General features: G+C 44.1%; 1 protein-coding gene across 6 annotated transcripts in view; it reads left to right on the plus strand.

Annotated features, from left to right (window-relative positions):
- Window positions 1-343: 343 nt before the first annotated feature.
- LOC123031875 (probable bifunctional methylenetetrahydrofolate dehydrogenase/cyclohydrolase 2) overlaps window positions 344-13,087 on the plus strand; it is a 37,811-nt gene continuing 25,067 nt past the window's right edge. For 3 of the 6 annotated variants that reach the window (XR_006416406.1, XM_044447315.1, XM_044447311.1), the window contains exon 1: window positions 344-512. Coding sequence is in view for 5 of the 6 variants with exons in the window: in XM_044447315.1 (XP_044303250.1) it covers window positions 376-512 (137 nt within the window). In the remaining variant the exon portion in view is untranslated. Of the gene's footprint in view, window positions 513-3,935; window positions 12,624-13,087 lie in introns of those variants that run through there. The other 3 variants (XM_044447313.1, XM_044447316.1, XM_044447314.1) reach the window with 3 other exon arrangements.

The raw sequence follows: 13,087 nt of genomic DNA on the forward strand, positions 1-13,087 counted from the left end.
ACAGGGCGACGTGTCAGAATTATATTTTCTTAAACTGGGCAGGCGCTTTTTTAACGTAAACAGATGAGACTGAAATGTGTTGCTTTACCGTAACGTTGCAACGGGCAATCAGACTGCACAGGAATAAAGGCCAATTAATTTAGTTGGGCTTACTTCCAAAAGAGTGCACTCAGTATTGTGACGTGAATATTTACGCTCTCCTCCCTAACGGAAAAGAAGTCGGGCTCTCTTCCTCTCGCACGACGTGCAGCAGACTACCCTCCCGCGCGACTCGCCGCCTCTACCGAGGCGGGCTCTCCCTTTCTACCGCCTTTGGGCAGGCGCAGTTAAGGAGGCGGAGCTGCCTCCGAGCCAGTGCGGACACCCTGCTTTGTGATGGCGGCGGCTTGCATCCCTGGCCGCTTCCTACTGCGGAGGAGACAGCGGGGACATTTTTTCCTCCTGCCGGAGGCGAGAACCGCGTCTGCCAGCAACCGCCGGAGCAGCAGCAGTTTCTTCTGTGACACTGCCAGGTGCGGAGGATGGGGAAGGAGGAGAGGAGGGGAGCAGGACACCTGCCGCCACCCGCGCACTGCGAGTGGAATGAAAGGGAGACGAGAAAGAAAGATGGCTAAACGGGTGTGTCGCTCCCTCACCCGCTCTTGGGATCGCTTTCAGGGCCGAGCGGCCATTTCTTGGCTGCCGCCTGTCTGATGGAGAGGCCTTGCGCGCAAGGTGGAGACGGATGAGAGCCGTGCGGGGGTCCGTCCCTGCCCCCCACGCTGCTAGCTGCCCTTCTCGGAGAACGCGTTCAAAACAGGTCCGAGAAACGAATGCCCTTTTCAGAATTGCCATTGCAGCAGCCCGTGACGAAGACAGGGGCAGGGAGGAAGGACCTGTCTCTTAACTCCCTCGCCATCAGTCTCTGGCCGATGCCCCTTCTCATTTGCTCATCTCTGCTCTCCCTTTTGGTGGCGAGGACTGAGCCCAGGCCGTCTCATGGAGGACGGAGACGGGGCAGGCGGCTGTGGCGCAAAGCTCATTAGAGAAAACAGGCGGTGGGAGGGGATGGGGTAAGGGTTTCTCTTTGCCCAAGGATGTTTTCTTTTTATTGCAACCTTAGAGGTGGCGCTTTAATGTTTGAGTGAGACGCATTCCCCAGCTGGAAGACACAGGATTTTTTTGTCCCTATCTAAATAGGATCAAGGTTTAAGTGAGGAAGTTAAGTGAAAACAGCTATCTGAAATAAGGCTCTCCCCCCAAGAAAACTCCTATGACAAAGGGAGAACTACCCTAGAGCAATTTTACTTGCACTCTGAAACTGCATATTATTACGGTTATTCTTGAAAATAAATCCTTTTAAAGAAAACCTCCTGTTGTGTATTTTGGGCATTCACACTCCAGGACACAGGCCATTTGGTCAACAGTAGGGACTGGGACTAGAAGATCTGGTTACTGGTCACCACTCAGCTATGAAGCTCACTGAGTGACTGTAGGCCAGTCACTGACTTTCAGCCTAACCTACCTCAGGATAAAATGGAAAGGAGAATCTTGTAAGCCACTTTTGGGTTCTTTGCAAGATGAAAAAAAGGAAAACTAAATGTAAATATGTAGTAATAATAACAGTAATGATGCTGTAGCTCTTTAGCTGATAGTTTGAAATTCATAAAAGATGAGCAGAACATGTAGATCCTTGAAAGACTACAAAGGGAGACTTCATTTCCCAGTGAGATCATTCAGCAGAAGTAGATAGGCACTCTATTCTCAGAGCTGCCCATGTTGCCTTTGACCAGTTTGAATGACAACTGCAGCTATGAGCTGTAGCACTCACAGGCACCATTTTGCATATTCCTATTTTGGAGGTGGTTGTGTTGTGTGAACCTGCTTAACCCTACTTAAGCCATATTTGTCGAATACATATGACAGACACAAGCCCCAAGTGCATATGCAAAATGTTAGCTGCAGGCAACCTGCATGTTCCTCAACAGTGACCCTACTGAATAGAAGAGTGAGCTGGCATTTTTCCAATCTTAAGAATTTGAGATACCAGCTGAGGGTTGTCTGATACTTTGAAACAGATGTGGTGCTGCATTATTAAAATAGGACAATGTTTTTTAAAACTAAACAACAACTATTAGGGAAGTGTGTGTGTGTGTGTTTTAAGAACTGCCTTAAAAGCTCATTTGTTATGTTTACTCATAAACTGAGCATCATGGCATACTAAACAATGTGTACAAGCTGTGTGCTGGTGCATGCAGCATATTTATCCCTGTTTTACTCTTCCTACGTGTGCAAGCTGTGCTAAACAAGCCAGATACGAGTAGCTCAGTGTTACATTCAAACTCAGGATTATGGTTTATTGCACAGGAAGTAGTCTGTATTTATTTATACTGCTCATTAGATAAAGTTCGCTGGGCAGTTCACAAATAACTAATTTAAAGCTATCTTACAAATCCTGGCTAAATGTTTTAGTTTATCCATTTTTTCTTCTCTAATCACTTTGGTTTTGTTTTTATAATGCACAGTTTTAAAAAAAAAATAGATTAAAAATTACGGGTTATTTTGGGTACAGTAAATCATAATCCTGAGTTTGGATGTAATGTCAATCTATCCATAGGTACTTCTAGACAAAACTTTATCATCTATCATCCTGCCATTTTTCATTCATGGAATTTTATGGGGTCCAGACATCATTTTTCACCCTCATGTTTTCCTACTACTACTTCTACAGGTTTTCTTTAAAATATTAAGGGAAAAAAGATGGAGTTGATAGCACTAGGAGCCCTTCCTCTGGGAGCACCTCATGCCTGAGTTAGAAACAAAAACAGAGCAAGTCAGAAGGGGCCTCCTGGGCCATCTACTCTGATCCCTGGCTCCAGCCGGCTCTGCTCATGACATGCCTACCATGTGCATGTCCAGCCTATCCTTGAACACCCTCACTTCAACCACCTCCTGTGGAAGCCCATTCCATACCCTAGCGGTCCTAACTGTCAAGAAGTACATCCTTATATCCAAAGTGAACCTTGGTTCCCTGAGTTTTGCTCATTCCTCTGGAGGGGAAAACATAATCTCTATCCACCTCTGAGTGACACCCCCTCACATACCTGTATGTCACCAACAGATCCCCTCAGAGTCTCCTCCAGACTGAAAAGACCCAGCTCCCTCAGTCTCGACTCATATAGCTTCCCCTGCAATCTGGCCACCATCCTTTTGGCCCTACGCTGCACCAATTCCAACCTGGCTATATCCTTCCTGAAATATGGAGACCAGAACTGAACACAATACTCCAGTTACAGGTGCAGCAGAGTCATACAGCAATACCTCTCTTGATGTAGAAGCCACGCTTCTGGCTATGCATGCAAGGGTGGCATTCACCCTCTTAAGCGTCACGTCATGCTACTGACTCAAGGTTAGCCTGCAGTCGACAAGTACCCTGAGATCCACTTAACAAGTGCTGCTCTTCAGCTCTTTGTTTCCTAACCTGTACTTGTGGCACCTATTCCTATGCCCCAAGTGCAAGACCTCACACTTATTTGCATTGAATGCCATCCTGTTGTCCCCCACCCACTTCCATAGTCTGTCCAGATCCTTCTGGATCCAGAGTACCTCCTCCTCAGTTGTGGCCATTGCCCCCATTTTAATATTGTCTGTGAATTTGATCAGCAAACTGGTTACCCCACCTTCCAATCCATTGAGGAAAAGATTGAACAGGATTGTTTCGAGGACAGAGCCCTGGGGGACCCTGCTCATCACCGGCCACCATCCTGATGATTCCCCACTAATAGTTACCCTCTGCTTTCGGTCTGTCAACCATGTCCTAATCCATCGAACAGTGCATCAGTCTATCCCAAAACTCAGTTTTTCAACCAGAATATCATGGGGCACTTTGTCAAAGACCTTGCAGGTAAACCATATCCACTGCGTCCTCGCCGTCTAGCCACCTTGAAACCTTGTCATAGAATTCCACAGGGTTTGTCTGGCAAGACCTGTATTGTGGAAGCCGTGTTGCGCGGCCACCAACCTCCCTTCTGGGGTTACTAGATCTCTCGCTATTATGAGTCTTTCCATCATTATTCCCAGAATGGGCATAAGGCTAACCAGCCTGTAATTCCCCATGTGTCGTGAGCTAGGTATTCCCTCCTCCGCAAGACAGACTCTCCAGCACTGACTCTAAGCATGCACAAGGAGAGATGTTGAACCCTCTATGCCACCCTTTACCCAAAGCTTTGCTTATGAACCCTTTAGGGCCTGTCTCTAAAGGGAGGGGCACTGTGGAAACTGGCATGCCTGCATTCTGCACTCTGAGCCCCTAATTGGGCCAGCTTGCGGCTGTAGCGACAGGCCCTTGGATCCAATTCCTCAGGGGGTGGGTGCTCTCCTGAAAGACTACCCATTTCCAAGTCTCCTCCCTTTAGATGTTTATGTCTACCTTCTCCTTCATTTCCACAGGTGGGGATACTAGGCCCCATGGGGGCTCTTGAACTACTTTCTTCCAGGGCAGGCCCAGACTGGTATTGAGAGATTGGACCTGCAGGTTCTGGCCTGTCCAGTGCAACAGCAATTCTAATTATTAGTGTTTCAATTCTGAGCCTCTTCTTGTTCAGCCAGCTCCCCATCATCCTCAGACTCTGAGCTATCAATCCCACCAAAACAGTCAGCTTCTCGTGTATGCCTGGGAATCTTGCCCAAGATTCGGACCACTGATGCCTCAATCCAGTCCTCTGCAAGCTCACCTATTCTCCACATGGCCTCAAAAATGGAGGCCAACAGGTGCAAGAATAACCCTGCCAACTCCCGAAGAACCCTTGGGTGTAACCCTCAAGTGTGACGCCTTTGTAACATCCAATGCTCTGAGCAGTTCCTCGACTTCTAGGGAGGTGCCCATCTCTCAACAAATCCCCTTCTTCCGTATTAAGCAGTCCTGCTGCTTGTCTCGCCTTCCTCTTGCTATTTACATGTTGGTAGAAGCCCTGTTTGTTGCTCCTGATATTCTTTGCAAGTCTCAGCTCATGATCAGCTTTAACCTTGAGAAGAATCCTGCAATGAGCCTCCTCCTCCTGGTATACCCTTTTGTCTTCTTGCTCCAGTGCCCATTTTCTACGGAGGTTCCCCTTATGTCTAATCCCTCTTACCACCTCTTTTTGCATCCACAATGATGCTCTCCTTCACCTCCCTCCCTTGCTAACTAGTGGTATGGTCAAAGCTTGTGCCTCCAAGACCTCTCTTTTGAGCCATCCATCCCTCCTGAACTCCCTTGCCTTCCAGTACCCTCTCCCCAGAGACTTTCCCCAGTCTGGCCTTCCGTTGACCAAAGCTGGCCCTCATGAAGTCCCACCTTCTTGTACACGACCTGCTGCTCATCTCCATTCCCCTGATCTCAAAACAAAGGGGTGTGGATGTGATCACTCGCATCCAGAGTTCCCCTAATCTACACCTCATCTATCAGCTCCTGCCTGTTGGTCAAGACCGAGTCAAGGAGATTTCTGACCTTCATCACTTTCCGGACCCTCTGTGTTAAAAACCCTCCCTCTATAGTGTCTAGGAAGCGACATGACCAGGCCACTGAGTTTCCCAACTAATATCTGGGAGATTGAAATCCCCCATAATTACTATGTCCCTCCCCTGAGATATCCTTCGAATCTTTTCTGTTAAGGCATCCCCCAAGGTCTCAGTTGACTCAGATTGTTTACTGGTTTGTGCAAGAAGGAGGAACAAAAACAGGAATAAATGAGCTGCATGTATTAACATGCACTTTTGTGTACCTGAGGAAGTGTTTGGGGGCAGTCATTGGGGGATTCCAAATATTTCATTTGGAATCCCACATCTCTGGGAAATCATCTTCCACATTTACCTGCTTATTCATGTGCTGAAATGATCTATGTTGCATCTGATCTTCCTGGAGTGCCTGGCTTTTTGCCCACATGTGCTTCACCTCCTGCTGCCTCCCACCTGAATCTTTTGCCTGAGTTCCCCCCCCCCACACACACACACACAAATCAGACCCCCTTCTCTCCACAGTCCATACATCCCTTAGGAAACAGTTCTTTAAAGACTCACAAGTGCTTGTACAGAGAGGGTCAGTTTACAGGGTATGAAAAATAGCATCTGCAGGTGCGTGTGTGGAGGGGGTGTTGTTTTTTGTCTGTTGAGCTAGGCCCCAGTTGTGCACATTATGCTTTAAAAATCCAGGCATCTCAGCATTTAACTCTTCATGAATGTAGCCATTGTTTCACATATAAAAACTGACAGTAAAAGGGTAATTTTTTGAGTTGCAAACTTGATTTTTAAACAGCTCTTGGGTAGGCTGAGCACATACTGATAGTGAACGAACAAGTGCTTTGAGATCTTCAAGGAATATGAAGATTTTATGTAGTGTGTACACAGTGACTGGGTTTGCACAACATGATAACCTATTGAGGTAGTGGGTTGTCATGCTGTGCAAACCTGGGCCATTTCCAAAATTTCCTATTTGTAGGTGTGGCTTGTTCTACTCCTGATGGATTGGCATGTTCTCTGGACCCAGATAACTTCCTCATCATGAGTGAAGGGAACTGACAAGTGAGCCTCTTGACAAGATCGAACCCGTTGTTGCATATGCCTTCCTCATTGGCGATGAGCCATGACAGGAAAGGCTTGTCGTTATGTGTGAATTCAGGAAATGTGGCAAAGTGCAGTCCATTTGGTTACGATGAATCTGCATCCTTGGGAAAGGGTGCCCAGCTCCCTCTGTCTCTGGCACCTGTACTGCTGCCCTCTGTGTGCCAAGCTGGCATGGGGGGCGGCTCAAGCAAGGTGCAAAATCTGGCACATGGGGAAGGGAAACCTGAGGCACATGTGCAGCAAGGGGGAGGAGGTGTGGGTGGCCAGGCAGGCATGCTGGTACATGGGCATGGAATGCATTGTCAGTGGCAGGTGCTGCTCTGTTGTTCCTGCAGAGCAGTTGTGCTACTCATCTGATGAGTAGGCAGTGGCTACACAGAGCAGCAGGCAAAAGCAAAACAAAACAAAACCTTGGGCAGATGCAGGCTGGTGGAGGAGAGGCAGGTGAGGCAGGCAGGCGCAGTGCACCTTGGAATTGCTTCTGAGCAGCAGGGGCTGATAGAATATGTTGTGCCATTTAAAGAAAAGATGAAGTTGCATGATAACTATTCATGAGTAGTTACCATGCACATATACTATACAAATATCTCACCAGGATACAGGGTGATACACAGTTGGCATTAGAGTTATGTGTGAACACACCCATTCTGGAAATCAGGTCTACTTTTGCAGTTGGAAAGAAGCTGTTTAACTTATTAAATAGCTTCATTTCTAGGAAAGTGAGGTGAGATCCTGTGTAAATACTGACAGATACCACAGAAGAGGGAGAGGAGAACTTTATAAAATCTATTGCAGACGATAATGTCATTTGTTCCCTACCTGTAGAGAGGAGTTGGCACATTGCTCACCCAAGCACTTTGGGAGGCCCATGGCCTATTCATGGAACCAAGAGGTTCTGCTTGTTTATATTCTGCATGCAGATTCTGTCGTTGTAGTCAATACACTGCTGTATATTATCTTTGATACAGGTAGTTTTGTTTCTTCCTAAATATTGTCATTTCTTAAATACGGGGCCTTGGCTTGACCAGGACCCCATGGCTAAAACAGCTGGCATAGTCAACAGAATGTTTTAGAAGACCTAACCACATGTCTGCAAAGAAAATTTGGATCTGAAGGGTACAGTCATCCTTGGGTGAATGGCAGCATCAGCATGGGGTTCTGGGTCAGCTTGGTTGCTCCCCTGGTATCCTGGAATGCAGATTTGAAGGGGCAGAGGCCAACTCCTGTTGTGCTAGACCAGTGCATGCAAGAGTTGTGAGTTGGCAAAGTGAAAGAGGCTACAACCTGGTGGGGGGATGGATTTTCTGGACTGTTTGGTAGAATTTGTGGGATGTTAGCTAGAAGCAAGAAAGTGTGAACAAGGTCCCTCTCTGGTGAGTTACAGGTGCTCAAAAGGAACAATGCCTTGTTACATGAACTTCGGAGAGTGTTCTGAAGAGCACTCCACAGAGAACAAAGCAGAGAAGCTAGCCATTAGGGTGCCTAAGTGGAGCATAAAGAAGTGCTGTGGCAGGGCACAGCCATTAGATAAGATCTGGACGTTGATTGCGCAGCCTGGTTGGAACCCTGAAAAGTGGGATAATGACATCTGGAAATCTTTGAAAGAGAAATTGATTGAGAGGGAGAAGGAAGACACATCCTAGGAGTCTGCTGTGCAAGTTTGTCCACTGATTCAGAACAAAATGAAAGGGTCCCTGCAGTGCAAAGTCCCCAAGCTACATACACAATGAGGGATTTTCATGGTTGTGGGATCAGGGAGCAACCTGTGTTTCTAAGCTTTGAAAATTGCATCAGACAGGAGTTTTGTCTAGCAACTTGATAATCAAAATTGTTTTTGGGGATGCTCAGCCTGCTATGATGACTTGGATGTAGTGATTTTGGTTGCTGTGCATATGCAGCACCTTGATGTGGTAGATTGGAAAGAGGAAACATGGCATGATGTCATAGGATGGGCTGCAGCATAGCCTGACAACTTTCAGGGGCTAGTCCAAGAGGCCTTTACACCTGGCATGAGAACCAAACTCATGTGTAACTGGCTTAAAGGTTCTTTTTTGTTTTGTTTTTGTTTGTCCAGGTTCAAAGTGTGGGCCAAGTGGCCCTTTCTTGGGCATTTTTTCTGGGTGAAAAAGTGGGCACAAGCAAGGGCTACAAAGCAAGGGAGAGGGAGAATAGCAAGGGTGAGGTGTTCCAATGAGAAATGATTTAGGCTTTGATCTGGGATGGGATCCCTGTGGAGGAGATTAATAAGAAAGCCTGTGTTGAGAAGACTGTGTTGTTCAAGTTTTGGGAAGAGTGTAGCTTAAAGAAATACAGCCCCAACCCAGGTGCATGCAGCAATCTTGAATGTACCACCAGAAACCTGAGGGATGAGACATAAGCACTGTGCTCTATACCTACTTTCCCTGTATGTCTTTTCTGTAGTCTGCACATAAACTTCCTTCATCTCTATCCACAGGTAAGCTTATTGTCTCTTTGGCTATGGACAGACAAGGGGATATGACAGAAGCATCCCTGTTTGCATCCATTTGTTCAACTGTCTCTTTTTGTCCAACTGTCATCTCTGGACAAGGGCTTGTAGCACTTTTGTGAATGTTATAAATGTATATATTTTATCAAAACCTTCTGATTCAGAATTTTATACACAAAGAGCATGTGGTTGCTTGTGACTTTTCAGTGTATTTTATTTTCACATCAGTAGTTGTGACTATGTGTATGTATTCTGGTAATACATAGAAACATCTGCTGATTCTTAGTGTTCTATGGGCTAGAAAGTGAGATCTCACCCAGCATGGGTAACTGGTGGAACACTGAACTTTTATGTGGGAGATATCTGGGGTGAAAACTCACAGCTTATATTTGTTAACATATCCTCTGGGATATGGTATTATGAGAGTTATACTAGAGATTAGTGTTTAGGTGGTGGCTTGGGTGAGGAATACAAAGGGTAGGGTTTATCCTGAAATCTTGTACAGCGTTTTTTATACCATACTTGTTGTTAGGTATAATAATCAATCTTTTTTAAAGTGAACTGTGTAGATTTTGTGTTAGAATAACATTTGAACAGGTTCTGTCCATGAGAAACACACACTTCAAGTTCAAACACTTCTGACAGAGTGTTGCAAAAACTCTTGGGCCAGCAGTGGTTTCACTTGCAAAACCCATGCTTGTATAGCAGATTGTATTAGCTATCCTGGCTGCCTGCAGGGTCATGAGGTGGGTATAATGCAACAAATAAGCAAATACAGTGAATCACTGTGAGTAGAGGTCTTGGCCTGGGGTATGACTATTTGCAGTGCAGATTAGGTAACTTACACCAGTTTCAGTGCTTGAGATTCATGTCACTCTGCAGTGATGCCATTCTATTGTAACTCTGAAGCATCTTATGTTCTGGTTAATTAAGTAGGTCTTTCAATTGTAAACATGAGTTATGAGTCGTGGTTAGGGAGAATACAAGGCAGTGTGCCCATGTTTATTGGTTTCTCTTTTCTCTTCTAGGAGCTTCAGAGAGAAGAGATTCCATCTTCAGAATTCAGCCCTGTCTGCTTCCCCCATATGCCCCTTAAACTCATTCACTTTATGAATCAAAAGGATACTATTAAGTAAAATGTTTAGATATGAAAAGGTATTTTTGCCTTTGATGTTTTAAGCATACTTTATTGTTTTAGAGTAGCATACATGAAATTGTAGCTTATTTCAGCATTTCATTTGTTCTGACAACTTTAGACTCTTCCAATTACTATCAGTTTTCATTTTTATTTGAAACTACTAGTTGCATAAGAGATATGGTCAGAAACTTCTCAATGTTTGATTAAATTTTCATTTTGATTGAAAGAAGAGAAGAGACAAATTAGTAGTAAAGATCTGAAATTAAGACTAGTCTTAGGATCCTTGATAAAAATGTTCAAGAAATATTTTTTCTTCTACATTGATTTTTCTAAATACTATACAAGTATATATTAAAAACAGTGCAGCTGTCTAATCTCTTCAGAATGCATCTGTAGCTGGAAATCTTGATAGTGTGTCCATTTTAAATACCATTAACACTGAATGTACAAGATCCTACGATCTGTACAACACTTTACTTGTGATTTAAGCCTTGTTGATTTAAGTGGAAACTAACAGTGTAATCCTGTGCATGTCTACTCATAAGTAAGTTCTGTTGTGTTTAGTGAGAATTACTCTCAAGTAAGTGAATATAAGATTCCAGCCAAAGTATAGATAACTTCAGATGCAATTGTAAACCTCTGTAACTAAGGCTTATTGAACTCAGTGGGCCATAGGGTTGCATGTCTAAGCTGGTTCCAATCCATTGACTTTATGTCAATGGATTCAGAGATAGACTTGGGAAGGATAGTAGATGGCTATTACATGTGAACAATATGTATGGTCTGAAGGCACATAAGGCATATATGGCATCCACCAGGAGAGACTACCTGGGAACCACAGAGTGAGAGAGTAGACAGTCCCATCTCAGTAGACACCATGTTTTCTTGAATGCCCTAGCAAGAATTAGGATATATATGAATTTACCTTCAAGTTACCATATATCAAGAATTCTAATAGTCCCTTGGTCAGTAGCAAAAAGTTAGTGCTCCCTATTTTAAGGAACATAGGGAGTGAGGATACAGAATATGTGAAGATAAGAAATAAGTTGACTGTCCACCATGAAGTGCTTTGAGTACAGTTTACTGTAGAAAAATCACATATAAATTATGCTAAATAAGAAATTAGCACAAGGCCAGCCATGGCAGAGATCCCCCCCCCCCCGAAATTGGGCGTTTTCTTGTTAATATAGTAGATATCAAAAACCTTTGGAACTTACCACAAATTATCAAGATGTATTTTATCTACCTCTTCTGCAGCTCTATAAGATGTACTGTCATCTATAGCAATTGAACACGTCTATCTCAGTTGTTTCAAAAGAGTAGATTTCTTTATGGATCCCTGAAGTGGTAGTTTGAGATAGTTTATATAAGGGTATATGCATTTTCACATGGTAAAATCTGGATCCATTTCTTTTGCTTAGAGCTTTTAAAAATATGTGTTTTACATGGTTACAACATGAATGTAGCCAGTGCAGCTGATTATCTAAAGCTATGATAAAGTGCTTAGCTAAAAGTATGAAAATGTTACATGAAAAAGCAATAAATGACTGGAAAGTTATGTTATTGGTATCAATAAAAAGATATATTTATAATGAGTGGTGTGGCACCATTCTCATTGCTATATCACATGTTGCAGAAAAGTTATGGAGCATAATCGTGCATGCCCCTCATAATTTTGAATTATTTGGATACAATTTTGACCTGAAACTGTATCTTGGAAGCTGGAGCCAATTAATATTCAGGACTTAATTTTCCTTTGTTAGTGACTCATTTCTGGTAAAATGTAGCTACTTTCATTTCCGAGGCTTTCTCCTTGTAGACCAGTGTAGCCTGTTGCTTGTGTTCAGTGGCTGCTGGGTGTGGAGTGTCGTCATCTGCTCCTCTCACATGGCACTGAGGTTGCACACAGATGTGGAAGGTTGTCTTCAAGAATGATGCTACTTGTTTTCTGTTTGTTGTGCAAGATACAACATATTAATGTGTTGTGTGCTTTCTTCAGGATCCAGCAATGTTCAGAGGGATCTCTCTATTTGACTTTCTGTTTCCAAGCATTTTTTTTCTCTCAGATTCTTGGTGCAGCCCTTGAAGAGATTGTAGTTGTTGTTTTCCTTAGGGTATATATCTGGATACCAACAATTACAAGCTTCAGAAGCATGTTCTTGTCGGTGCCAGACAGCTGAAGAAAAAAATGTTAATATTCCCAGTCTGGTTGCCAGTTCTGAGGTCCAGGATATGGTCACACTCAAGACAGCTATTGTCACGCACAGGTTGGATCATCATGCTGTTGCTGGAGTGGGCAGGGATCTAGTATACAGCTCACCTTCCTTATCTGATGTATAGAAATTTCTGCCTAGCTCAGTGCAAAATATTGGGATTTTGGAGAAACCCCAATCCCAAGAAGCTCCTCAGCAGTTCATCTTCATCATCAACCTCAATTATGTAAGTGAGAAAAAAAAAAAACTAAGCCAGGTGTTGGCAACTTTTGGAGCCTATTGGTACATTTGGTAATGTGAGAAACTGTTCTGGGTGCTATCACAAAATGGCTGCAATGGGATGTATAAGAGAAATGGCTATGTGCAAGGCAGAATTGGTGTCTCAACCACCCCACACTAAATCATTCCTTTGAATCCACCAAGTGGGAATGGGTAGGGTACCTTGATGGATGCCAGGGAAAGCATATAAGCAATATATTGTCCGCCCATGTGCTAATTAGTAAACTAGCTACTACTTCAGACAGTTGATTTGTCAACAGGAAACTTGTTATACAAGAGTTAGAAACATATTATAGAAACAGAGTGAGTGAGAAGGGGCCTCCTGGGCCATCTAGTCTGATCCCCGACTCCAGCCAGCTCCACTCATGACATGCCCACCATGTGCATGTCCAGCCTGTCTTTGAACACCCT

This window comes from Varanus komodoensis, unplaced genomic scaffold (assembly GCF_004798865.1).
Source record: "Varanus komodoensis strain SLA01 unplaced genomic scaffold, ASM479886v1 scaffold51, whole genome shotgun sequence".
NCBI lineage: Eukaryota > Metazoa > Chordata > Lepidosauria > Squamata > Varanidae > Varanus > Varanus komodoensis.